This window comes from Cervus elaphus, chromosome 22, assembly GCF_910594005.1.
Source record: "Cervus elaphus chromosome 22, mCerEla1.1, whole genome shotgun sequence".
Lineage (NCBI taxonomy): Eukaryota > Metazoa > Chordata > Mammalia > Artiodactyla > Cervidae > Cervus > Cervus elaphus.
In genome coordinates this window covers 11,933,355-11,958,407 of record NC_057836.1, presented here as the reverse complement: position 1 = coordinate 11,958,407, position 25,053 = coordinate 11,933,355, and the positions used below count along the sequence as shown (strand labels likewise).

General features: G+C 45.3%; 1 protein-coding gene across 17 annotated transcripts in view; it reads left to right on the top strand.

Annotated features, from left to right (window-relative positions):
* Positions 1–25,053, top strand: part of ERC1 (ELKS/RAB6-interacting/CAST family member 1) — a 270,621-nt gene that overhangs the window by 222,852 nt on the left and 22,716 nt on the right. For 12 of the 17 annotated variants that reach the window (XM_043881904.1, XM_043881901.1, XM_043881894.1 and 9 more), the window contains 2 exons: positions 2,763–2,861; positions 24,835–25,023. In XM_043881904.1, the coding sequence (XP_043737839.1) occupies positions 2,763–2,861; positions 24,835–25,023 (288 nt within the window). Of the gene's footprint in view, positions 1–2,762; positions 2,862–4,499; positions 4,566–8,563; positions 9,349–24,834; positions 25,024–25,053 lie in introns of those variants that run through there. The other 5 variants (XM_043881910.1, XM_043881907.1, XM_043881911.1 and 2 more) reach the window with 2 other exon arrangements.

The following is a 25,053-nucleotide window of genomic DNA, read 5'->3' as shown; positions in this document are numbered from 1 at the left end:
GTGCTTTATCCGTTCTTCTCTAAGTTTCTAAACTCGCACTGGGTATCAGGCCTTCGAGATTGTGTGTCACGTTCTAAGATAGTAACTGTTCAAGTGTGCTGCTGCCGCACGTTCCTGTTAAAGTTGCCGTGGAGGTGTTTCTGGTGTGCCCCTGCCCTTTGCTCTTCCCTCCCTCACTACAGAAGGCTCTCCCTCGGTCACGCAGCACCACGTGACGTGAGAAATGTTCCCCTGCGTGTTTTCAAGGTTCTCTAAGTCATCTCAGAAAAGAAATTTGATATCACAGGCAATTTTTTGATAAGGATTTTCTCTGCTGTCATTATATCCTGGAGGGAGGAATTGGCTACAAATGTATGTGTATTGTTATTCAGTAAAAGTCTGGAGAGTCCAAGTGCCCAACAGTATGGGGCTCATTAAGCATCCATTCAACTGAACACCGTGCAGCCAGTTAAAATTAGAGTTTGTTGTTGTTCAGTCTCTCAGTCGTGTCTGACTGTCTGGGGGCCTCATGGACCACAGCACGCCAGGCTTTCCTATCCTCCACTATCTCCTGGAGTTTGTTCAAATTCATGTCCTTTGAGTTGTTGATGCCATCCAGCCACCTCATTCTCTGCTGTCCCCTTCTCCTCCTGCCCTCAATCTTTCCCAGCGTCAGGGTGCGTCAGCGTCTTTTCCGATGTGCTGGCTCTTCACATCAGATGGGCAAAGTATTGGAGCTTCAGCATCCTTCCAGTGAATTCACAGTCCTTCCGGAGAATATTCAGTGTTGATTTCCTTTAGGATTGACTGGTTTGATCTCCTTACAGTCCAAGGGACTCTCAAGAGTAGATTTTTAGAATAATATTTAATGACATGGAATTTTCATAATAATGGGGATAGCTAAAATTAGTTGGGTATTGATTTTGTGCCAGGTGCCTTTGTAAGAGCTGATGTTAGTAACGCAGTTGGTTAAGCCTCACAACAGTCTTATGGGGAGAAGGTATTGCTATGCACATTTTAAAGGAGAGGAAACTGAGGCTCAGAGAACATGAGCAGCTTGCCCCAGCTGAGTTGGCTGGTTAAAGGCAAAACTATAATCCAGGCCTGGGCAGTTTGGCTCTAAAGCTCCTGCTTAGGCATCATTATGTGAAAAAAACACCAAAGAAAAATCTCTGCAAGCTTTTTTATGGAACTAGACAAAATGTCTTACATTTACCAAGAAAGTAAAATGTTTTAAAGATACCCAATCAGATTTTGACAAAGCAGAATTGGTGAAGAAGGCCATGTCCTATCAGATGTCAAAATATACTACATGATAATCACAATTTTAAAATACTGCATTATAGCAAAAGCAAAGAATAAATCGGAACATACTACTATTTTTGTTAACAGGAAAGAGACTGAACAGATTCATGTAGATATTAACAATGATTATCACTGGTTAGAGGGACTTAGGAGTAATTTTTTTTTCTCTGTATGTTTTAAATTATCTACAATGAACATTTTTGAATCATATAACATTAGCAAATATATTTTTAATGCTTTCAGAACCTCAGATTTTTAACAATATTGCTGTTTGATCATATGCACAGGGTTCTGTAGATTTTCTAAATTGCTTGCTCTGCAAAGTAAATTCTCTAAAATGTTTTATAGATGTGTGTGTGTGTGTGTGTGTACACATACATACATTCACTTAGGGCTTAAGTTAACCAACCACACAGAATCCAATCTGCTCCTCCATTCTGGTGAACTTGGAGGAGAGGCCATGAGAGAATAATCCTCTTCCAGTCTTAGGACTGAAGCAAAGGATTTCAGAATCTTCAACTCATTTCCAAAGTCTGAATTGTTTATTGATGGTATAAAGAAAGTGGTGATGTCATTGAGTTTTAATATGTCACTTCTGTCCGATCACCTTACTGAACTCTATCGTAAGTTGTAATCATTTTTCAGATGATTCTCTGGATTTTTCTCGGTATATAATCGTTTCATTTACAGATAAGGATAACTTTTCCTCTGGTATTTATGGTCTGTGTGTTAAATAACATCTCCCCGAAATGGAATAGTTGTTAAAAAGGATGAGTAACTCTCACAGTAACCTGGCAAGATGGGTCCTGCCCAGCACGAGGTGAAAAAATAGGGTCACAGCATTCTCTCCCAAGTGTGGTGTCATCCACTCTTTATTTTAAAAAGTAAAAACAGGCACTGCATAAAGTGCTTAATTTAAGGAAATTACTCTTCCGTCCAGAATTCCCGTGCCAGTTCAGGCACCTGTCGTAGCCTGCTTGGGCTGCTGTAACAGAATACCACAGACTGAGTCACTTCAACAGCAGAAATTTGTTTTCTTACCCATCTGGAGGCTGGGAAATCCAAGGTCAAGGTGCCAGCTGACCCAGTTCCCATGAGAGCCCTCCTCCTGGCTCTCGGAAGCCCCCTCCCCACTGTGTCCTTCCCCCTTCATAGAAGGCCACAGTCCCATCACATCAGGGCCCCACCCTGATGACCTCACTTCACCCTAATCACCTCCCGAAGACTACCTCCATACGCGTGGAGGCGGGTGAGGCTTACGACCTCAGCATGGGTTTTGAGGGGGCACAGTTCAGTGCGTGGCAGTGCCTGAGCTTCCCCCCCACCACCACCCGGTATCCTCAGAAATCCCATGTTTAACTCATTTCAGACAGGATTCGTTAGACGCTTTCTCGGTACATTTTTAAAGTGTTTGTTACTGTACAGTGTGTCCTAGAGATTTTGCCTGAGCTTGACCTTGTGGATTGTTTTCCTCCTAGACACAAAATCGAATGAAGTTAATGGCCGACAATTACGAGGACGACCACTTCAGATCCTCCCATTCCGGTCAAACCAATCACAAACCCTCCCCAGACCAGGTAAGGCTGCTTTCAGTTGTCTTCTAAAAAACCAGCGTGCTTTTGTTTTGATGTATTTTGTAGTAGCGTGTTACAGACTCTGGGGTACAAGTTAGAAAAATAAAAAGAATCAGTTTCTGAAAACTTTTTTTTCTAAATACGGAGTCCATTTCTGTATAGGTAGGTGGTGCCTGATGCTGAGTATTTTCAGAGGAGTTACCCAACAGGTTTGAAAGGAACACTATAAAGAATCCTTAAATTGAGATGAGAAAAAAAATTAATCTTCTCAGAGAAACTCACTAATTTGTATGTGTCCTGCTTCCGTAGAAAAAGAAAACTTTCCATGTAAGCTCAGTGAGGCACAGACAGCTCAATGTAGCAGTAATCAATATTTAACTGCAGATTTGAAAATCTCTGCTCATCACCTGTTAAACGGGAAGGTTGAAACTTAGTTTCTTCATTCCTGGCTCCTTGGTGGACCTCTCCATCTATGTCCTTCTCAAACTGTTGCCTTCAGCTCCTCATGAGTGCAAAGGAGGCACTGAGTCAGCCTGAAGGGAGCCATATCCAGCGTCAGTTCTTCTGGAAGAAGGGAACTCTCCCAAGATCTTGAGTATGATGGATGGGAGAGAGTAGTGAACAGATTACCTCATATCCCATTGCCAAAAATCAGATTTCAACATCTCCATCACACTCAATCTTAACATATACAGCTGAGGGAGAAAAATAATAGTTAAGTAATTACATCCATATGATCGAAGAGTCCAGAGGAACTCCCCCACTAAGCCCCTCCTCTAGATGATAGCATAGCTCCGACTTAGGAGACAAAGAAGAAACATTGCGCATGAAAGCACAATAATATCGAAAATGCGATTTTTTTCCTAAGGTTTAGAAGGTTATAAACATTGTATGATGACATTCACTAAGCCCGTAGAGGCGGCTTAGACTTTAGAGGGAAAAAGTGCAGTCTTTAATGTAGGCAAAGCAGAGAACTGTCTGCCCAATGGCAGCAATCTGTCCTTGCCAAGAAGCCATTTGCTTTTCTCTGACTGTTTCTTGATACCTGGAACTAAGTTTATGCCAATTTATGTAGGATGAGGATTTTAGGGGGCTTCCCTGGTGGCTCAGTGGTAAAGAACCCGCCTGCAATGCAGGAGATTTGGGTTTGATCCCTGGGTTAGGAAGATCCCCTGGAGGAGGGCATGGCAACCCACTCCAGTATTCTTGCCTGGGAAACCCCATGGATAGAGGAGCCTGGCGGGCTAGAGTCCATGGGGTCGCACAGAGTCAGACACGACTGAGCAACTGAGCACACACGTAGGGTGAGGATCACAGCCGTCCCTTGAAACAGGTTTTGCTAATAAATACCAGGATTGGATGCCTGGGAGGAGCGGGAGGCAAACAGGAATGGGGAAGGGTTGAGGAAGAATAAAGAAAAGGCTCCAGCTTGGTCGTTTTGCCCAATAGACAAGAGCGTGTCAAGGAAGTGGGGAGGTTGGAAGTGCGGGGACAAAGTGAGGGCAAGTCAGCGCTTGGTGTGGGGGGTCGGGAGCCGAGAGACCATTCTCTGCGGCTGCATCGTGCCTGTGTCTCTGTCTTGAGTACTAACCAGCTCTTTTTCGTCCCCACGCTGCTCTGGGCCCTGCGTCCTCCCCGTAGGATGAGGAGGAGGGCATCTGGGCGTAGACCCCACGTGCTCTTAGTGCAGCCATTTTGTTCAGAACGGTGAGAACAGCTTTCCTGAACTACAGAAATGTGTTCTGTTTGCCTTCACTTTTTTTTTTTCTTCCTTCCACACAATCATTTCACGTCCTGTTTCTCTGTAATTCACTGAATCCTTGGATTGCTCTCTGCTTTCTCATCTCACCTGGTTCCCGTGTGTATCGCTCGCTTGTGACATAGCGGGGTTTGGGTTCTGTGGCTTTTTTTCTTTTTCCTCGTTGTATGTTAATAGTCACTTTTGTCATTTCTTTTTGTACATTTTGGAAGAACTTCCAGGGCATGTAGCTAAATTTCCCCCGTTGTTATTTTGTTTATAAACTACCCACTCTGGCATGATTTTACAGTGTCCTGGTAAGGTTTATAGTGACTCACATCAAATAGAAGAAATCAATCAGATACTCTGCCAGTAGGTTTGGGATGTACTTTTTATGATAATTAATACTATATAGTCTTAAAAAAAAAAAACGAACCTGCACTATGGACTAAAAGCTGTAGTTTCTGTGTGTAGAAGAATGCTCTGGATTCTCAGGGTCAGTGCTTCTTCCACAGTGCCCACCCGGGACAGTCCCCTGGGGCTTGGACATTGCTCCCAAACTGTCTTAAGCAGAAAGAGAAGTGAAGAAGCGATACAAGACTTTTTGAATAAAGAGTCAGTCTCCAGAGTTCCTCTCCCCTCCTCTGTGGATTGCTGCCGTGTCAAACAGTTGCCAGGACACTGTCTAGATTCTGCTATACCGGCCAATTGGCTAGAAAATGCGGTCCAGCTGTGTCAGCCTCTCTCTTTGATCTGATGCCCTGGAGGTTTGACTGAGGAAATCCTTTGCTTAGAAAAAATAATAATGATGATGAATAAGTTCACACATCCTGATGGCCTCGCACCCCTTGGATTCACTGCCCATGCTTATTGGCCATCTCGCTCTGCTGAGGTCAGTTCTCCCTGAGAAGTCTGTGTCTCGATATTACCCGCCCCCCTTAAAATCACACGGGTGGTGTAGAGCTCTCGTGGCAGACACAGCCGAGGAGAACGATGAGGTAAGTCATGGCAAGGAGCGTGCATTGTGAAGATGGGAAACCTTCCACGTGGCTTCACCCTGAGGCTATGGAAGAAGCTGAAACACACGCTGCCAGTCAGGAAGCTCTTGGGGCTGGAATGCTGCATGCCAACCAGAGCTGAGGCTGAGCGAGTCAGCGCGCTAGTTCTCTTAGTCTACACTGCGCCCCGCGAGGGGCGGGATTGTCACCGTGGCGCCTTGGGGACCTTGCCGGAGTAGGGCGGAGATCACCAGGCCCCTCACCTAGAGCAAAGCCGCCTTTGCTTTGCTCTGGGAGAACACGGGCTGGGAGAACACGGGCTTCCGTGCCACCCGAGCAGGGCACCACTCCCCACATGCGGGAAGGAGGCTGGGTTTGGATTGCTGACCCTTTATCCAGCCATAGAAGAAGACCTGATGGTGTCAGAGGAAATAGGGCCCATAGGTCCTGAGCCTCCATCCTCCCTGTCTCCTCCCACGGGAGAATCTAACTCCTAGCAAGTGGGGCTTCCCAGGTGGCACTAGTGGTAAAGAACCTGCCTGCCAGTGCAGGAGACATAAGAGGCGCGGGTTTGATCCCTAGGTCAGGAAGATCCCCTGGAGGAAGGCATCTCCTAGAGGAGGAATCCACTCCAATATTCTTACCTGGAGAATCCCCATGGACAAAGGAGCTTGGTGGGCTACAGTCCATGGGCTTGCAAAGAGTCAGACACAACTGAGCATGCATGTAAATATACAGTGGAGTATTACTAACCGTACACACCATGCTTTATATCCCCAGGACATGTTTATCATCTTAAACTGGAAGTTTACACTTTTTGACCTGCTGTTGACTGTTTCGCCCACTCCCGAACCCTACCACAGTCAACCACCAAATCTGTTCCCTATATCTATGAGTTTGGCCTTTTTTTTTTTTAGATTCCATATGTAAGTGCGATTGTGCAGTGCTTGTCTTTCTCTGAGTCATTTCACTAAGCATAATGGCCTCAAGGTCCATTCGTGTGGTCACAAATGGCAGGATTTTCTTCTTTTTTATGGCTGAGTGTATTAGTGTGTGTGTGTATGTGTGTGTGTGTGTGTGTGTGTACAGTTGGCCCTTGAATAGCACAGGTTTGAGCTGCACAGGTCCACCTATGCATGGAATTTTTACAATCGTAAGTACTACAGTACTGCATCGTCACCATTGGCTGAATCTACAGGTACGGAATGAGGGACACACAGGCTCCGCAGGTACAAAAGGCCAACTCTTGGGTTAAACATGGATTTTTGACCATGCAGAAGGTCAGTGCCCCTAACCCCTGCATTGTCAAAGGGTCAGCTGCATGTATACCACATTTTCACACATTTACAGACCCCACCACATTTGGGGTCTTAAAAGGCCCCAGTGCAGTTTCATACGAATTTTAGAATTCTCTGCTCTGTTTCTGTGAAAGATACCACTGGAATTTTGGTAGGGACTGCATTGAATCTGCAAATTGCTTTGGGTAGTAGGAACATTTTAACAATATTAGTTCATTAAATCTATGAGAGCAGACTATCTTTCCATTTCCCTCTCTGCTTTATTGAGAGTTTGTTTTGTTTTGTTTTGCTTTTTAGTAAGGGGATGTTATTCTGTCAAATGTTTCTTCTGCACTATTGAGATGATTATATAGCTTTTTTCCTTCATTTTGTTCACGTGGTGGTTCACACAGACTGATTTCAACCATCAATGCAGGTGTTAAACCATCCTTGCATCCCTAGAATAAACCCCACTTGATCGTGGCAAATGGTCCTTTTAATGTGTTGTTGAATTTAGTTTGCTAACATTTTGTTGAGAACTTTTCCATCTGTGTTCAGCAGAGATATTGGCATGTCATTTTCTTTTCTTACAACATCTTTTTCTGGTTTAGGTATCAGGTGATGCCGGATTATAAAATGAATGTTGAACAGTTCTCTGGTCTTGTATTTTTTGGGAAAAGTTTTCAAAGGATTGGTGTGTATTTTTCTTTAAATGTTTCATAGAGTTCACTAGTGAAACAAGCTAGTTCTCAGCTTTTATTTCTTGAGAGGTTTTTAATTACTGATTCATTTCCCTTACTTGTCATTGGTCTGTTCACATTTTCTATTTCTTTGTGATACAGATGTGGTAGGTTGTATGTTTCTAGGAATTAATTTGTTTCTAGGTTGTCCAGTTTGTTGAAATATAATTGTTCATAGTAGCCTCATAATTCTTTGTATTTAGTATCAGTTATAACGTCACTTTTCTCATTTCTTTTTTTTTTTTTAATATTTATTTATGTATTTAGCTTAGCCAGGTCTTAAGTGCAGCATTCAAGCTCCTCCATCTTCATTGTGGCACGCAGGATCTTTAGTAGCAGCATGTGACCTCGTCTTTGCAGCATTTAGGATCTAGTTCCCTGACCCAGGGATCCAACCCAGGCCTTTGGGAGCGCAGAGTCTGAACCACTGGACCAACGGGGAAGTCCCTCTTTTTTCATTTCTGATTTTATTTATCCTGCCTTTTGTAGTTTCTCTGTTATATCCCACCTGTGAAACTGACAAAACATGTTTTCTTTTGTGTCCCTTGTATGGCAGGTATATTATTTTATGGCTGTTTAGTTTGGTGTTAAATAACATGCTTTGCCTCTCAAACTAATTTGAGCTGAGTAGCTGTGGAATTTCCCTCAAGTCACTTCACCTCTCCTCCAAACGTCAGGTTCCCATCTGCTAAGTGGCAGCGATGAAACCTACAGCGAAGGTCCTGGTGGGGTTACAAGTACAAACGTGCTCAGCGCACTTAGCCCTTGGCCCGGCACCCAGGAAGTCCTCAGTCAAGGGCTGTGTGATGTTGGTAGTGATAGTGCTTAAAACCCTCTAGGATTCACAGGATCCTCTGATGCTACTGTTTCCTTCATAGATTTCTCCTAATACAGTAGCATTCCTCTCATTGCACAAGTCACGCACAGTCCTAGTAATTCATTTTTCCTGCAGCAAGAGAAACGCCTTCTTTTCGGAATCTCTGAATTGCTGATGACGTCACCCGTCTTGCCTGAGCAGCAGCGCAGACCCTTCCTCCACCAGGTGTCCCTGCAGGAGGTCAGCCGCAGACCTTAAGTCAGACCCCATCGCCTTCTAAGAAGCAACCACGGTGGCAGGCGCCTTTTCCTGCTAAAGTTTTCTCACCTGAGGATGGTTTACAGGCTGCCCCGACACAGAGGCTCTGAGTAATTCTTGAGAGACTTGGTGATCACGTGAGCTCAGTGAGGCAGGGGCCTCTCGGGCCACGTGATCAAGTTGTAACTACTCTGGGGAGAGACCTTTCAGTGTAGTTTTAAGACATATTATACAGTGTTCCACAGGATCCCCCCTACATTTTTATAGTTTCTGCTGAATGATTTAAGGTGACGTTGTCCTGAGACTTACTTGATTTATTTCTTAAACTGAAAATTGCAGTGTTTTAAACATCTCTGGAACATGGTTCCTTAACAATTAGGAGCATTTGACTAATGAGAACATGCCCTCTTCTTCCTGTTTGTGGCCTTATTTGTAACTCAGACATTCTCCCTGGATAATAAAAATATTCTTGTACTTCATGCAAAATAAAATCCTTCACATCCTAATTGTTTTTCACAGTCCTCTGGGTAGACCCTGCGGAGCTCAATAAATAGTTTTTGAAAGAAAAAACAGGGGAGCTTTTGCCCTAAAGAGAAGTTGCATGTATTGGAAGTTTCATGCATGTGTAATAGGTATTTTTAATCTTTTAATTTATTCTGTACCCTGGAAAGATGCTGATGCTGGGAAAGATTGAGGGCTGGAGGAGAAGGGGGCAACAGAGGATGAGGTGGATGGTATCACTGACTCAGTGGACATGAGTTTGAGTAAACTGTGGGAGATGGTGATGGACAGGGAAACCTGCAGTCCACAGGGTCACAGAGGCGGACATGACTTAACGACTGAACAACAGTTCTGTACCCTGACAGGTCATCCTGTGATCTGACACAGTTCATGTGTGGGGGTCCCAGTCAGTTCCTAGCCCACCTTCTAGGATACACTGTCAAATTTATCACCTACTCCTCATCTAACATGTGATAAGACCCCTTTTAATACCAGTTCCAGGAGACAGCCCTCATGCTTGCCTATTACATCATGTTTTTATTTTATAGAGTTATGTTTTGGAGGATGTGATCTGACTCGCATCTTATCTGAGCTATTAAACAACAGTCGTGTTACAATAGGGTTCTGCAGTATTTCTTTCATTAACTTGTCCTCAACTTCTCCCTAATTTGTTATTTTCTGTACATTTCTCTCTGTCTTTAGGATTACTGTCTGTTTTGGGTTAAAGGACTATTTTCTTGAACCCAAAAATGCATCATCAACCAAAACAAAAAAGCCATTCCCTCTTGATGTCTCTGTCCTTCCTCCTGGTCCTGTGATGACGAGGTTGAAGCTTGCAGCTGGACCTGGCGGTCGGCGTTTCTGGGATGAATTAAATGCACACACTTGATTGAGGTGTAGCTGGACTGTATCACTGTCTTCCTATTATCCTAGGAGATCAAAGCACAGCTCAAATAGAGGCTTAGTCTTTAAAATATTCAAAACAGATGGCTGGTTCTTTTTGGTGAAAATTCAGGTTTTAAGGCAAACCACTTGTTAGTGAGACTTCATGTCTTCTCATTGAAAGATAGCACGGACCATGTACCTCCCTCTGTTCCTCAGTTTCAAGACTAGAATCACAGACTTTCTGCCTGAGGAGGGATTTGGCAAGCCCAGAAAACTCTGACACTGTCTGGGTTCCTTTTCATGTGACTGTAAGTTACTCAGCTTTTTCTTAAGGCATCTTGGGTATTAAACGAAAGCCTCTTAAATGTTTATATCTCATAGTCATTTGTTGGTGGGTCACTATTTAAAATCCAGTGTTCACACTGTGACATCCTCCAGAATTGAACCAGGCTGTTTATCCTTGACGTCACGTTTTTACAAATTAAAATACACATTCTCCATCCACTCTCCTGCAACTGACTCCTGGGTCCAAAGGTACACAGAACAAGTCCATAAGTGTGGTCTGAGGTTCTTATCGTTTGGTTTAAAATGGACTGAAATGAGAAAATTAGCTCAGAACTCTTTACTGGGAGTCTTCCCGTGTACCTACACTGCACTAGGTAGGTGGGTTGAAATACACGTCTCAGGACTATGAAACAAATACTGAACAACAGATTTTCTCCAACAGAAAAAATGATTATCCGAGGTGCAGTAGAAAAACCCAGGTCTGCACCAGAGACTCGAGGGTCACAGAGGAAGGGGCGGGTAGTGGCGGGCTACAGGCCATGGGGTCGCAGAGAGTCGGACATGACTGAGCGGCTAAGCACGGCAGGCGTGCGCCAAGCAGTCGTCATGTGAATCTGGGGACCTCTCGGTGGTTCCCTGTGGGTGCTGCAGAGGGGGTGTCTCTATTTCTCTGTTAATGAATTAGTTCACTTCACTCTGTATAATAGGCTCTAGGTTCATCCATCTTACTGGATTAATTCTCTATTTCTGCATAATGCATTGCCCCAGAACCTGGCAGCATTAAAAAACAGTACACCTCTGTTATCTCGGTGTTTTCTTCGGGTCATGAATTTGGGAGCAGCTTGGCTTGGTAGCTCTTGCCCGAGCGTCTCTGGGTCTGCAGGCAGGATGTCAGCTGGGCCTGTGGTTTAAAGCTCGACGGAGCCAGAGCCCACGTGGGTACACATTCACTCACGGCATGCCAGCTGCTGGCGGGTACCTTCAGTGCCCCTCCATGTGGACCCAAAGTGAGCAATGAAGAGAAGGCGGCAAGGAGCCACCGTGACTCTTAGGACCTGCAGTCGGAAGTCACACACGCCCACCTCTACTGCATCCTGTTCCTTCAGGGCGAGTCACCGAGACCTTCTGTCGCGGAGTAGGGCAGAGCATCTCAGGCTTCACTTTCTGAGGGCAGGAATGTCAAAGAATAGGTGGACTCACCGTCACCCTCCACAGGTGTCGGGGCAGGTGACAAGCCGCGAGCCTGGGGCTGCCCTCAGGGGGTGAATCTCCATGGCCTTCATGTGCTGTGGCAACCGGTAGACAGTGGGCGGGAGGGGAGCAAGCCAGAGACACACCAGCCTCTGAATTTTCTGCTTATACCCATTGCCACATCCAATTCTCTATTCAACCAGTGTTTTATTTTGTGTTGATATTACTATTTTTTGAAAAGGAGGACGCCACAGAAGTTTATAGGCATTGGGAGATAGGAAGCAAATTGTATGTTTCTTTAAAACAACCAACCAACCAACAAAACTGCTGTTGTGCTTGTGCTCCATCGTGTCCGACTCTTTTGTGACCCCCTTGGACTCTAGCCCGCCAGGCTCCTCTGTCCATGGAATTCTCCAGGCAAGAAGACTGGAGTGGGTTGCCATTCCCTTCTCCGGGGGATCTTCCCGACCCAGAGATCAAACCCACATCTCTTGCATCTCCTGCATTGGCAGGCAGATTCTTTACCACTGTGCCCCCTGAGGAGCCCCTGATATTACTATTGATAGCAGTGATATTCATTATGAATTGAAATTTTAACTGTAATTATTTACTTCTTAAATGATCTGAGAAGATTGTAAGCATTTCCTCTCTGATATTATATTCACCCGTTATCTGGAATAGGTCTGCTTTAGGGATTGGCAGACCTTTTTGTAAAGGTACAGAGGGTAAATGTTTTATCCTTTGTGATCTATACTCTTTGTCAGATATAGCCAGCTCTGCTCATGAAGTAGGGAACCCACCACAGACAACATGCAAATAATGAAGGTTAATATCATTGTTATTCAGTCACTAAGTCGTATCCGGCTCTTTGCAACCCCATGGACTGCAGCATGCCAGGCTTCTCTGTCCTTTACTATATCCCAGGGTTTGCTCAAACTCATGTCTGTTGAGTTGGTGATGCCATCCAATCATCTCATCCTCTGTTGTCCCCTTCTTCTCTTGCCCTCAATCCTTCTCAGCATTAGGGTCTTCTCCAATGGTCAGCTCTTTGCTTCAGGTGGCCAAAGTATTGGAGCTTCAGCTTCAGCATCAGTAGTTCCAATGAATATTCAGGACTGTTTTCCTTTAGGATTGACTGGTTTGATCTCCTTGCAGTCCAAGGGACTCTCAAGAGTCTTCTCCAACACCATAGTTCAAAAGCATCAATTCTTCAGTGCTCAGCCTTCTTTATGGTCCAGCTCTCTCATCCATTCATGACTACTGGGAAAAAACATAGCTTCGACTAGACGGACCTTTGTCGGAAAGTGATGTCTCTGCTTTTTAATATGATATCTATTTGTCATTGCTTTTCTTCCAAGCAGCAAGTGTCTTTTAATTTCATACCTGCAGTTACCGTATCAGTGATTTTGGAGCCCAAGAAAATAAAGGTAACCCTGGCTGTTACCTTGTAAAATATCAGTCACAACTTGCAGGTTTCTATGCTGAGCCTCTTTTGTCATAGTCACTTGTGTATCCTCAGATAATAAAGCTTTGCTTAAACCTTAGCAACTAGTAATTGAAATGGTGATGTCTATCAGAGTTTGTGTTATGCCAAAGAATTTTAAGAGACTAGGGGGAGGAGAGATTAATTCAGTGACTGTGCGGGAGGTTTTATTCTCAAATAGAAAAACTGGGTAGGGAAAAACATAACGGAAAGCAGTCTTCCTAATTTTTGTTTTTCCCAAATCTTTTTCTTCCACCCAAAGCCTGGATGACTCCCAAGGTGAAGGGGGTGATGTCTGGAAATCGTTAATCCATGGGATTTGTTCATGGTGTATAAAATTTTCAGAAAGCATTTGCTTTTTCAGGATGATTTCCTGATTGACTGTGGCAGACCTAAATCCAGGCAGGACCGCTCAGAGCAGCCAAGATCCTGCTTGGGTTCTCAGATTCATGACACTTCCGGTGTGTGTGGACGGAGAGGAGATTCTTCATGTGGGGGGGAGGGGACGAGGACCCAGGCAGAGCAGAGGGTGGAGGCGGGGTACTGGTTCAACCTGGAGGGGTGGAGGCCCCACCCTGATGCTCCTGCCCCCCACCCCACCCCACCCCCGTGCTGTTCTCTGTCCCTGAAGGGCTGATGGGTGATGTCCTGGAGCATTTCCTGCCTCTCAGTCAAGCAGGTCCTGAGCTGTCCTTGAGCTTAAATATGAGCTCAGGGCCATTGTGCACAGGTCTTTCTCCCCATCTTGCCCCCTGGCCCCCCGTTGCCCCTACAGGTTGTATACAGGTGTGTCCTTACACACGCCGAGTCACAGATGCTTCTGACCTGTCACAGGACATGCCCTGGCTGTCTCCAGCTTCAGCATCAGGAGATTCAATGCCTGTATGTAGCTCGTCTCTGACACCTCGGTTACTCGTCTCTGATGTGTACACAGGGATGCAGATACATTTTCGTCTTCCACTGCCTTCCAGGCTATAGGAACCCCCCCCTCCCTTCTATACCCTCCCAGCCCAGCTTCCTGTCTGATGAGGCACCAGAGGGCACAGTGACCTTCGGGGGCCCGGGTGGTCAGGAGCTTTCAGCTGGAGACACTGGCGTCAACACTGGTGCTGCCGTCACATGGGACTGGTGGTGAAATCGCTTGTCTCCCCTCTGGCTCCTCCGCATGTACACACACACACACACACACACACACACATACAGCCTCTAAATAACTGCCCATCACAGAAGAGTCTCCTCCAGAGGCTGGCCTCCACTTGGGAGCCCTTGACAGGTCAGCCGTCACATCTCCTAGTCACTAGATAACCGCGCTTGCCTCTTTCCTCCTCTGTCTTCCCGTGGACCGTGAGGCAGACGGAGTGGCTGGGTGCCCAGTGACCTAGAGGCTCCTCTCCGGTGACTCATTGAGATCCTAGCTAGGTCAGCCTTTCATGCCTTCCCTTCACTCCCAAAGGTTAGAGAAGAAAACAAAGTGTCCTGATGAGGTCGGCACTGGGTTCCGCCCAGCAAGCAACAAGCATGTTGCTGTCTTCTCAGATCCATTTTTCTGTCTTGTAAACATGTGATAAGCCAAGAAGTGATTGACCGCAGCAGCAGTCCAGCAGGAGCTGGACTTCAGGCCCCAGAGGACCGGCGGGGTGGGAGCTGATGTGGCACACGGTGTATGCACAGAGCTGAGGCCGCTGTTCTTGCCTGTGGCCAGCTGCCTACCTGGTTTTTCCTGTGAAATTCAGTATCCACCTTCAGCTGGTCCGCCGCTCAAAAAGTGTGAGCTTCTCCCTCTTTTGCCTCATTTTCTCTCCTGTGCCCAGACATTTTCCCCATAATTTGACATTCATTAGTATACAGCCCTGGAACTTTGCTGTGGGAAAGTTATGTAAAATATATATATATTGATGTGCATGCACACACACACACACACACACACACACACAAGTATTTAACCCCTACGCTGTTTACTAGAATGCAATAAATAATTTATTGTGAAGAGGCAAGCCTCAAGCCAAGAACTAAATTGAAGATGCTTCTTTCCCATCTTTATTTAAAGAGCAGGGAAGAGGAATCTTGGAACGCATACCTGCTCCTAGCAGCTCTGTCTCACAGAGTGGGGTGCTCCCTTGACTCTGTGTCCCGTCTGAGCACCCCTTTAGGGTGCCCGCCGTGCATCCCCTGGTGTCGCCTCCAGGGGTTAGCTTGTCCGGCTTCTCTGCCTCCTGCAGCATTCTGTCCACTTGCTGCCCTTTAATCTGCCCCGTCTTCATCTGGATGTACTGTCTGCCCTCTTGTTGGTGAGTCACCTCATTTTCATGTATTTTGCAAGTTTCCAAGTACTGAAGCAAGAACTTAGAAAACCTGCCCTCTTGGCTGCGGGGAGGTGGGCTCAGCCGGAGCCTCCTTCCCTCACACTGCTCTCTGTTAAAGTGGAATTTCTGGATCTGAATAAGATATGATGGTTTTAACTGAATAAGGAATAAATCGGCACAATGCAGTTAGCAGTCCTGTGGTTCAGATTCCAAGATTCATCTTATTCTGAACCGCACTCCCCATCTCCATACGACTCTGAGTACAGAATATCTGGATCAGGAAATAGGGGAGGTTCTGTTTTGTTCTGCTGGAGTGGTAATGTGCGCTTAAAGGAAAATTGACAACAGATTTCTGAGCTGTAAAACTGAGAAGAAATGATTACATTTTAGTTTGTATAAGATTCCCACTGGTTTTTGTTTTTGTTTCTTTTTTTCATGTTTCAAACCTATAACCTTTTCCAGTTTTCCTAAACACACTGACACTTTAACAAGCCATGAAACCCTTTAAATATGAAACCTTTGGAGAGAGTTTTTACTCTTAGAACCAGGTATTTTTGTATATAGTAAGTTTTCTGATTAACATTTATTCATATCAGTGACCACGTGTCACCAAACCAAACTTGGGTCTGCTCACCCGCATGCAGCAAAGCCAATCTACTGACACCAGTTTGTGGTGAGGCAAGAGGAGTGTTTATTACAGGGCCAAGCAAGGAGAATGGACAACTCATGCTCAAAACCCGCAGTGAATATTTATAGTAGAAGTAACGTCATCCTGGCTTCCTTGGTGGCTCAGATGGTAAAGAATCTGCCTTCTATGAAGGAGACCTGGGTTGGATCCCTGGGTCGGAAAGATCTCCTGGAGAAGGGAATGGCTACCCACTCTAGTATTCTTGCCTGGGAAATCCCATAGACGGAGGAGCTTGGCAGGGGTCACAAAGAGTCAGACACAGCTGAGCAACTGACACTTTCAATGTCATTCTGGCTTTTGTATTTGTCATGACTTTCTGTTTTGAAAAGAGGAATGCAAGACAGTTTCCCATTCTGTAAAGTTTGTGTGGGGAGTGAAGTAGACACACATGAAAAATGGTTGTGACGTTGGGGGTCAGGACTTAGAGCTCTGAACTTGTTTGCATTTAACTCTAGGTTACCTTTTAACTTTTCATGAAATTTTTAGAAGTTTATTGACTTTCCCCTAAAAGAAATTTTTTTTTGTTTTCAATCACTGTAGTCCTCTAGCTAGGCACAAACTCAGGCTAATGCTGCTGAAACGTTCCTGGTTTTCATTGTTAACAGTGAAGTTTGGTTTTTGATGAAGGTCATGCGGGTGTACAGCATGAACCCTTCTTAGTTTGGCTTTATTGGTTATTGTGAGGGTGCAGCCCCACGAGGCTTGTGTTTGCCCAGCGTCTCTCTTGGGGATACATAAGACAGAAGGCTGTTCTGGAATGCACAATTGTCTTCAGTTTGTTAGGATTAAAGATGACTAAGGACCACCACACCAAAAACATGCAGGGGATCCACTGAGTGTCTTGTTTGTGCTGCAGATAGGAAGGCTAAATAAAAGGTTGGATCTCAGAGAACATTAAAAATAAAAAAGTTGTTGAATTTTATAACCTTATCTGTGAAGAACAAGTCAAACCAAGCCTCGAATTAAGATTAAGAGGTTTATTTAGCAGTTTGAAGGTTTGCCTGAAGGAAACCTCAAAACTAAAGTTAGAACAGAGATAAATCCTGAATTAACACATTTTAATTCTCATATACACTCAACACATTAGCTCCATTATCTCATGATTTTTTTCAATGCAAAATAGGACCACATCTCCCTGGAGGAGGGTGTGGCAATCCCCTCCAGTGTTCTTGCCTGGAGAATCACATGGACAGAGGAGCCTGGTGGGCTACAGTCCATGGGATCGCAGAGAGTCTGACACGACTGAAGCGATTTAGCGTGCATGCATGCGGGACCACATGTCATTCTTAATATTCCTGCCAGCAAAAGCTGTGTGTGGCCCGGTATAGAGGCACTCCCTAAATGTTTGTTAAGTCAAATATATAATTTTTTTAGTGTCAATAATACGTGTGAGTTAATATGCAGTATATCTAATTAATGTAGCAAAAATGTCATTTCTTTTCACTCTGTTTCTTTGAAGAACTGCATTGTTTCCCAAAGTAGCTGCATTTAAGTGAGAAAGTTAACACCTGCTCCAAACCTTTGTGAAGAGACCTGGTACCATCCTTCATCTTCCTGGTCCTGATGCACATTATAACCAAGAAGATAAGCTCAGTTCTTGACACGAAAAAGGACTTTGAGGCCAGGCTGCCGAATTTTATTCCTGTGCCTCTCTTTTTTTACCCCCAGACTTTTAAAACTTCTTATTTTGTAATGGGGAATAGCCGATGAACAATGTTGTGGTAGTTTCAAGTGAATATGGAAGGGACTCAGCCATACACAGACACGTATCCATTCTCCCGCAAACCCGCCTGCCATCCAGGCTGCCACGTAACGTTGAGCAGAGTTCCCTGTGCTGTCTGGTAAGGTCCTTGTTGGTGATCCATTTTAATTATCCAAGTGTGTACATGACCTTTCCAAAGTCACTAACTGTCCCTTCACCCTGGTAATGATAAGTTCGTTCTCTAAGTCTGTGAGTCTCTTTCTGTTTCTTTTGTATGTAAATTCATTGGTATCAGTTATTTTTAGATTCCACCTAAAAGGGATGTCATACGGTATTTCTCCCTCTCTGTCTGACTTACTTCACTCAGTATGACACTCTCTAGGACCCTCTATGTTTCTGGTGCTGTGCTGTGCTTAGTCACTCAGTCATGTCAGACTCTTTGCAACCCCATGGACTGTAGCCCACCGGACTCCTCTCTCCATGGGGATTCTCCAGGCAAGAATACTGGAGTGGGTTGCCATGCCCTCCTCCAGGGGATCTTCCCAACCCAGAGATCAAACCCAGGTCTCCCTCATTTCAGGCATATTCTTTACCATCTGAGTCACCAAGGAAGTCCCCCAGTTCAGTCATTCATTCATGTACGATTCTTCGAGCCCATGGACTGCAGCATGCCAGGCTTCCCTGTCCATCACCAGTTCCCAGAGCTTGCTCATACTCATGTCCATCGAGTTGGTGATGCCATCCAACCATCTCATCCTTTGTCGTCCCCTTCTCCTACTACCTTCAGTCTTTCCTAGCGTCAGGGTCTTTTCTAATGAATTCAGTTCTTTGCATCAGGTTGCCAAAGTATTAGAGCTTCAGCATCAGTCCTTCCAATGAATATTCAGGACCGATTTCCTTTAGGATTGACTGGTTGGATCTCTTTGCAGTCCAAGGGACTCTCAAGACTCTTCTCCAGCACCACAGTTCAAAAGCATCAATTCTTCAGTGCTCCACTTTCTTTATAGTCCAACTCTCATATCCATACATGACTCCTGGAAAAACCATTACTTTAACTAGATGGACCTTTGTCAGCAAAGTGATGTCTCTGCTTTTTAATATACTGTCTAGGTTTGTCATAGCTTTTCTTCCAAGGAGCAAGTGTCTTTTAATTTTATGGTTACAGTCACCATCTGCAGTGATTTTGGAGCCCAAGAAAATAAAGTCACTGCTTCCATTGTTTCCCTATTTGCCATGAAGTGATGGGACCAGAAGCCATGATCTTTGTTTTTTGAATGTTGAGTTTTAAGCCAACTTTTTCACTCTCCTCACTTTCATCAAGAGGCTCTTTAGTTCCTCTTCACTTCCTGCCATAAGGGTAGCGTCATCTGCGTATCTGAGGTTATTGATATTTCTCCCTGCAATCTTGTGCAAACCTGTTTCCCCCTTGTGCTTCATCTAGCCTGGCATTTCACAAGGTCCCTGGTGGCTCAGATGGTAAAGCGTCTGCCTGCAATGCAGGAGACCCAGGTTAGATCCCTGGGTTCGGAAGAACCCCTGGAGAAGGAAATGGCGACCCACTCCAGTACTCTTGCCTGGAAAATTCCATGGACAGGGGAGCCTGGTAGGCTACAGTCAATGGGGTCGCAAAGAGTCGGACACGACTGAGCGACTTCACTTTCTTTTCACTTTCACTCTGCATATAAGTTAAATAAGCAGGGTGACAGTATACAGCCTTGACGTGCTCCTTTCCCAATTTGGAACCAGTCCGTTTTTCTATGTCTGGTTCTAACTAGAAACCCCCATGTTGCTGCAGATGGCATTATTTCATTCTTTTTCATGGCTGAGTAATATTCTGTTGTGTATATGTACAACATCTTCTTTATCCATCCCTCTGTCAATGGACATTTATGCTGCTCGCATGTCTTGGCTACTGTAAATAGTGCTGCAGTGAACATTGGGGTCCACATATCCTTTCAAATCATGTTTTTCTCCAGATTTTTGCCCAGGAGTGGGGTTGCAAGGTGATATGGTATCTCTGTTTTTAAAGGGACTTCCATACTGTTCTCCACAGTGGCTGTACCAATTTACATTCCCACCAACTGTGTAGGAGCATTCTCTGCTCTCCATACCCTCTCCAGCATTTGTTGTTTGTGGATTTTTTGATGATGGCCTTTCTGCCTGATGTGAGGTGATACCTCATTGTGGTTTTGATTTGCATTTATCTAATAACTAGTGATGTTGAACATCTTTTCATGTACCTGCTCCCTTTTGCTTGCCTCCTTTTTTACTTTTCAAAGTTCAGCTTTCTGCTGGGGCCTCTGGACAGGAGCATCGTTAAGAGAATAATGTTTCTGGGAAGTCAGTGTGTTGGTTGTTCTGGGACTTTCTTGATGAGCCTACCTTGGGGGACAGCAGTGTGATGGTGACCCAGTGAGAAATCAGAACTGCCTCTGGTGTTTATGCAGTAATTCAGGTACATCTGAATGTGCCTTCCAGGATGTCAGCAGACAGAAGGAAGAACAAGAGGATCTTTTAGTGACAGAGAAGTCATCAGTACAAAAATACTTTGCCAGGAACACAGTAAATGATAAGTAAGTGTTAATTAGCTTAAAAAATAGTGGCATCTTTTGAACAGTAAAACATTAATACCACAAGGGCAAATGCATTAAGTCCCACATAATGTTCAGTACAAGGTATAAAACCTATGCTCTCAAAATGAGCTCCCAGAATGTGTCACAACCAGCCACCATGTACTTATGAAGGTCTAATACAGAAACAGTGGGGAGAGGAGAGCAGGCCGTGGACTTGATCACATGTCCCATCCTGGCGTAGGCAGGTGTGTCCCCATCTCTTAGACGAACAGGCTGCAGAAACGGGATGCTATAGAGTTTTCCATTACAATCTGTATCACATAATGCAGGAGCAACTTGCCTGTCTTCTAAAACACCTCTGGCCATCCAGCCATACTCAAGTGGAGGGGAGGTTAAGATAAACCCCTTCCAGAGGTCACTTTATGTCATCACACACTGGCTTCTGAAGCCAATTTGAGGATCTGATTCATAAGCAAGTAAATCCTTGCCAGAAGAAACAAAGCTTTCAGGACGTCAGCTGAAAAGCTCTCATCCATTCTTTTAATTTAAATGATTTTTCTTAACAACTTGGTAAATGTAGGATTCGGAGAATGTTGCACCATTTTGGCATTCTGTTTGATAGAAGCAGAGGTTATCTCGACAAGTTCATTTTTTAACTTCTTTTTGCCAAAAGAAGAAAAATAAATAACTCTAGTTCTGCACAGCTGTAGAACTGTGATGTGGCCTGACCACCTTGCTTTTGGTGGGACTTCTTACCAATCCTCTGAAGTTTGTGTGGACCAAAGACTTAACTTCTGGGTCCTGTGAGCATGCTCTTCCTACTTGGCAAGTGTCCCTCTTCCCTCCTGAGGTTAGGCAGTCACAGTTCTTCCTTGTGGGAAACACAGTTTCTTTTCTGAGTGGTCAGCCCAAGTTAGACTTGGAGGGGGAGGGGAGAGATAAGGGCGTTTTCCCCATGATGGACATGGCTAAATGTGTCTCAGAGAGGCTACAGTGACTTTTCTTTTAATGGACACATTCAGAGACTATGCTGGTTGGGCAGTTTCATATGCTTTCATGGAGTAAGCGCTCTAGTTTTTTGTTTTGATTTTAAAAAGCAGTTCCCTTTAACATGAGAAAAAAAGGGTGTCTCGGCCATTGCATAGAAAGAATTTTTATCCTGGAAAAAAATTTTCAAATTCTGTTATTTTTGTAACTTTTCAGTTGGACTTTGAAAAATTACAGAGTGCAGAACACTACGTATTTTGTTATCAGTTAGCACCTGAGCATGAAATATATTTAAGTCAGTGTGAAGTTCATCTCTGATTAAGAACAGAGGCCTGAGAGTCCGCTTTTTCATTCCCAGCCATAGAGCAGTGAGCTAGCATGTTTCCAGATTCCATTTTACTATAAGAAATTTGACCTTCCCCTTACCACCATTTATCAGATTGTCTTCATGCTTTTTTAATGTCAGTTTTCCAGCTCAAACAGTAATTACCCAGGGTATCAGCTCTTTCTGCCTTGTAGCCCAAATGTGATGGCAACTATATGCAGACACACACACACACATGAAATGGGAGTAAGTTGCACAAATCCACTGAAAATCCCGAGAGTGATTTTTTTTTTTAAATCAGTGTGTCCATGAAACAGGCTGGAGGAGGCCAGGCTGGAAACACGGCTGCAGTGCATGGCGGCGTGAGGGGTGTGGAAGGGACGACCGGACAGTTGGCTTGTTGACGTGCACGGTGGGCACGCACTTAAAGAAGTACGGCCTGGAACTTGCCTTTAAAGATGCTGCTTTAAAAAAAAAAAAAAAAAAAAAAAGATGCTCCTTTGAAACTCAGTTTCTGAGCTTTCTACAGTGTGAATATGCATTTGTGGCCAGAAAGAAAACCCGAGTCTTTTTCTGAGAGATTACCGTTGTTTGTGAAAAGCTGTCCGATTTCCCCACTCTCCAGACCTTCTGCTTTATTGAAACAGCCCTTCCTTCTGCAGTTGGCAGTGTTGACACCACAGGCAACACAGGGCTCGGACCTGGAGGGGTCCCTTAAGAGCCCAGAGCCTTCCCCCCACCCCCAGCCCCTGAGTGTATCACCTTTGTTCCCAGACAGTTGTGTGAGTGTGTGTGTTTCAAAAATAATAATGCTAAATTGATTCACTTGCTCTGGTTTTCCTAGCTAGGCTCCAGCTTCTCTATTATATGCCACGTGGGTCTGCACTCTGATCTGTCTAGTAAGTTAGAGATTGTTTTAGCCACTAAGCCGAGGCTTTTGCCTGTCTTAATTATTTCACGGAAATAGCATTAGAAACAGGAAATGTGATATATTTATAAAGCAACCATTAAAAATCATGTTTTCCAGGAATACGTAATGTCATGAATAGGACTGACAATGTAACATTAAATGGATAAACAGGGTCTTAAGCAAAATGTGAAGTATGATACAGTTAAAAGTTGATTTATGTAAGTTTATAAAAAGACTTGGAAGAAAATCAGCAAAATGTTGCAAGTGCCATTCTTGATGGAAAACCTATAGACTGTTTATTATTTCTTTCCTGTTTTCCCCCATACTTTTCAGAGTAAAATCTGCATTGATTTCTTAATAAAAAATATATATAAAACTGTATTTTAGAAACTCTTAAAAGGAAATAAGGAAAGCAGCAGGGGAGTCCTCTGGAGAGAGGGGGGTGGCAGAATTCAGCATACCAGACATCATTTCTCCTGACTTGAAGATTAGCGAGCTCCTTGTCAGGGCGTCCTACTGATGAAAAATGCCAGCCCGGCGACACCAGCAGGTACAGACTCTGCCCTGAGCCCAGGGAGCGTCGGGTATGTGCCAGCATCTGCTGGATTGGCAGCCCCCACGGGGGCTGGGTGTCAGGCAGACGCTGTGCCTGCGGTTCAGAATCGGAGACGGGGGGCCCACCCAGCTCCCCCTCCACCCCCAGGTTCACGCAGCACCGGGGACCTGGCCAAAGCTGTCCCGAGAGCTGTCCGATGGGGTTGTGTGTCGTGCGATGTGCTCTCCGAGGGAGCTGAGGGGGTGGTCGTTCCTAGAGTGAAGGGAATGCGAGACAGCGCTGGCCCGTCTCTGGAGAGAGGCTGACCCAGCGTGGAGCTGGTCCCGCCCGGCTGGGGCTCAGGTGTCAGGGCTGTGCGAGGATTCGTCCGTCACCGTCTAAAAGGAGGGTCGATGCCTCTGTGAGACGAGCGCGGGGGCTCCAGCCAGGACAAGGCAGATCCCGTCGTGAGTTCACTCGTCACCCTTCCTGTAGCCGAGAGGATTACACTCCCTCCAGGGACAGAGGCATCCTTTGTTCCAGGAGGTGGAAGGACACGTGTGTGCATCAGGCTTTCAGATGAGCATGTTTCACTTGCAGTGTTTGTGTGTGTGTGTGTAGTTGTGTAGTTGCTAAGTCGTGTCCGACTCTTTGCGACCCCATGGACTGTAGCCTGCCAGGCTCTTCTGTTCATGGGATTCTCCAGGCAAGAACACTGGAGTGGGCTGCCATTTCCTCCTCCAGGGGATCATCCTGACCCAGGATCGAACCCACATCTCCTGCATTGGCAGGCAGGTTCTTTATCAGTGAGCCACCAGTGAAGCCCCTAAACCTGAGTTTGTTTCTGTTTTTCGTGTCTATTCATTTGTATGTTTTTCTTTTTTTTTTCCCCCAATTATTTTGATTAGTTGGAGGCTAATTACTTTACAATATTGTAGTGGTTTTTGCCATACATTGACATGAACCAGCCATGGATTTACATGTGTTCCCCATCCTGAGCCCCCCTCCCACCTCCCTCCCCATCCCATCCCTCTGGGTCATCCCAGTGTCATTTGTATTATTTTTAAATTGCACATAAGAGATGTCATACAGGATCGTACACGTCTCTTCTCTGCTCTTGGCTGCCCTAAACCCAGTGCAGTGCTGTGGCATGGAGGTGGTGGGAACAGAGCATTACCAGGTAGATAACAGGATCATTCACAGGAAAGCCATGAATGTTGCTTCCCGATGGATAATCGTGACCACTGTGCATGGAGTGCAGTGTATGAGCAGGACTCTTGAGGAGGGGGGAAGGGACAGAGGGTGGACTAGGTATTCTTTGAGTTCCCAAAGCTGGGTTGGAAGGAAAAGACAAGGGGACAGGGGAAGTCTGGTCACTGTCATCCTTTTTCCCTTCCAACCCAGCTTTGGGAACTCACAGAGTAGCTAGGGTTTTTGTAGCTGCCCGTAAATAGGTGGATGAGCAGCTGTGAGGGGACTGCAGTCTTTCTGTAGCAGGAATGTCATCTCTGCAAAAACAGGCCAGTCCTGTGCTTAGCCCCCGCCTGAACATGGACTTCCGTCTCACGCTGATGTACATGCCCGTGTCCCCACGTGGCTCCCAGCGCGGTGGTGGGTGGGGGTGGCTTCGTAGACACGCAGGCAGGCGGGCAGAGAGGGCGGTTAGTGGGTACCAGAGCTCCAGTCTCACTCTGTCTCTTTGCCTTCAGAGGCACGAAGAGACTGGAGCTTCTCGTTTCAGACTGGCCTTGACTTTCCTCATTTTTTTTTTTTGCCTCAGATCATCCAGTCCCTCCTAGAACTTGACCAAAACAGAAGCAAGCTCAAGTTGTACATCAGACACCTGACCGCCCTCTGCCATGACCGAGACCCCCTGATCCTCCGAGGACTCACTCCACCAGCCGCCTATAAGCTGGACGACGACCAGGCAGCGTGGGAGAATGAGCTGCAGAAGATGACCCAGGAACAGGTAAGACCCCCACCTGGGTTCGGACGACAG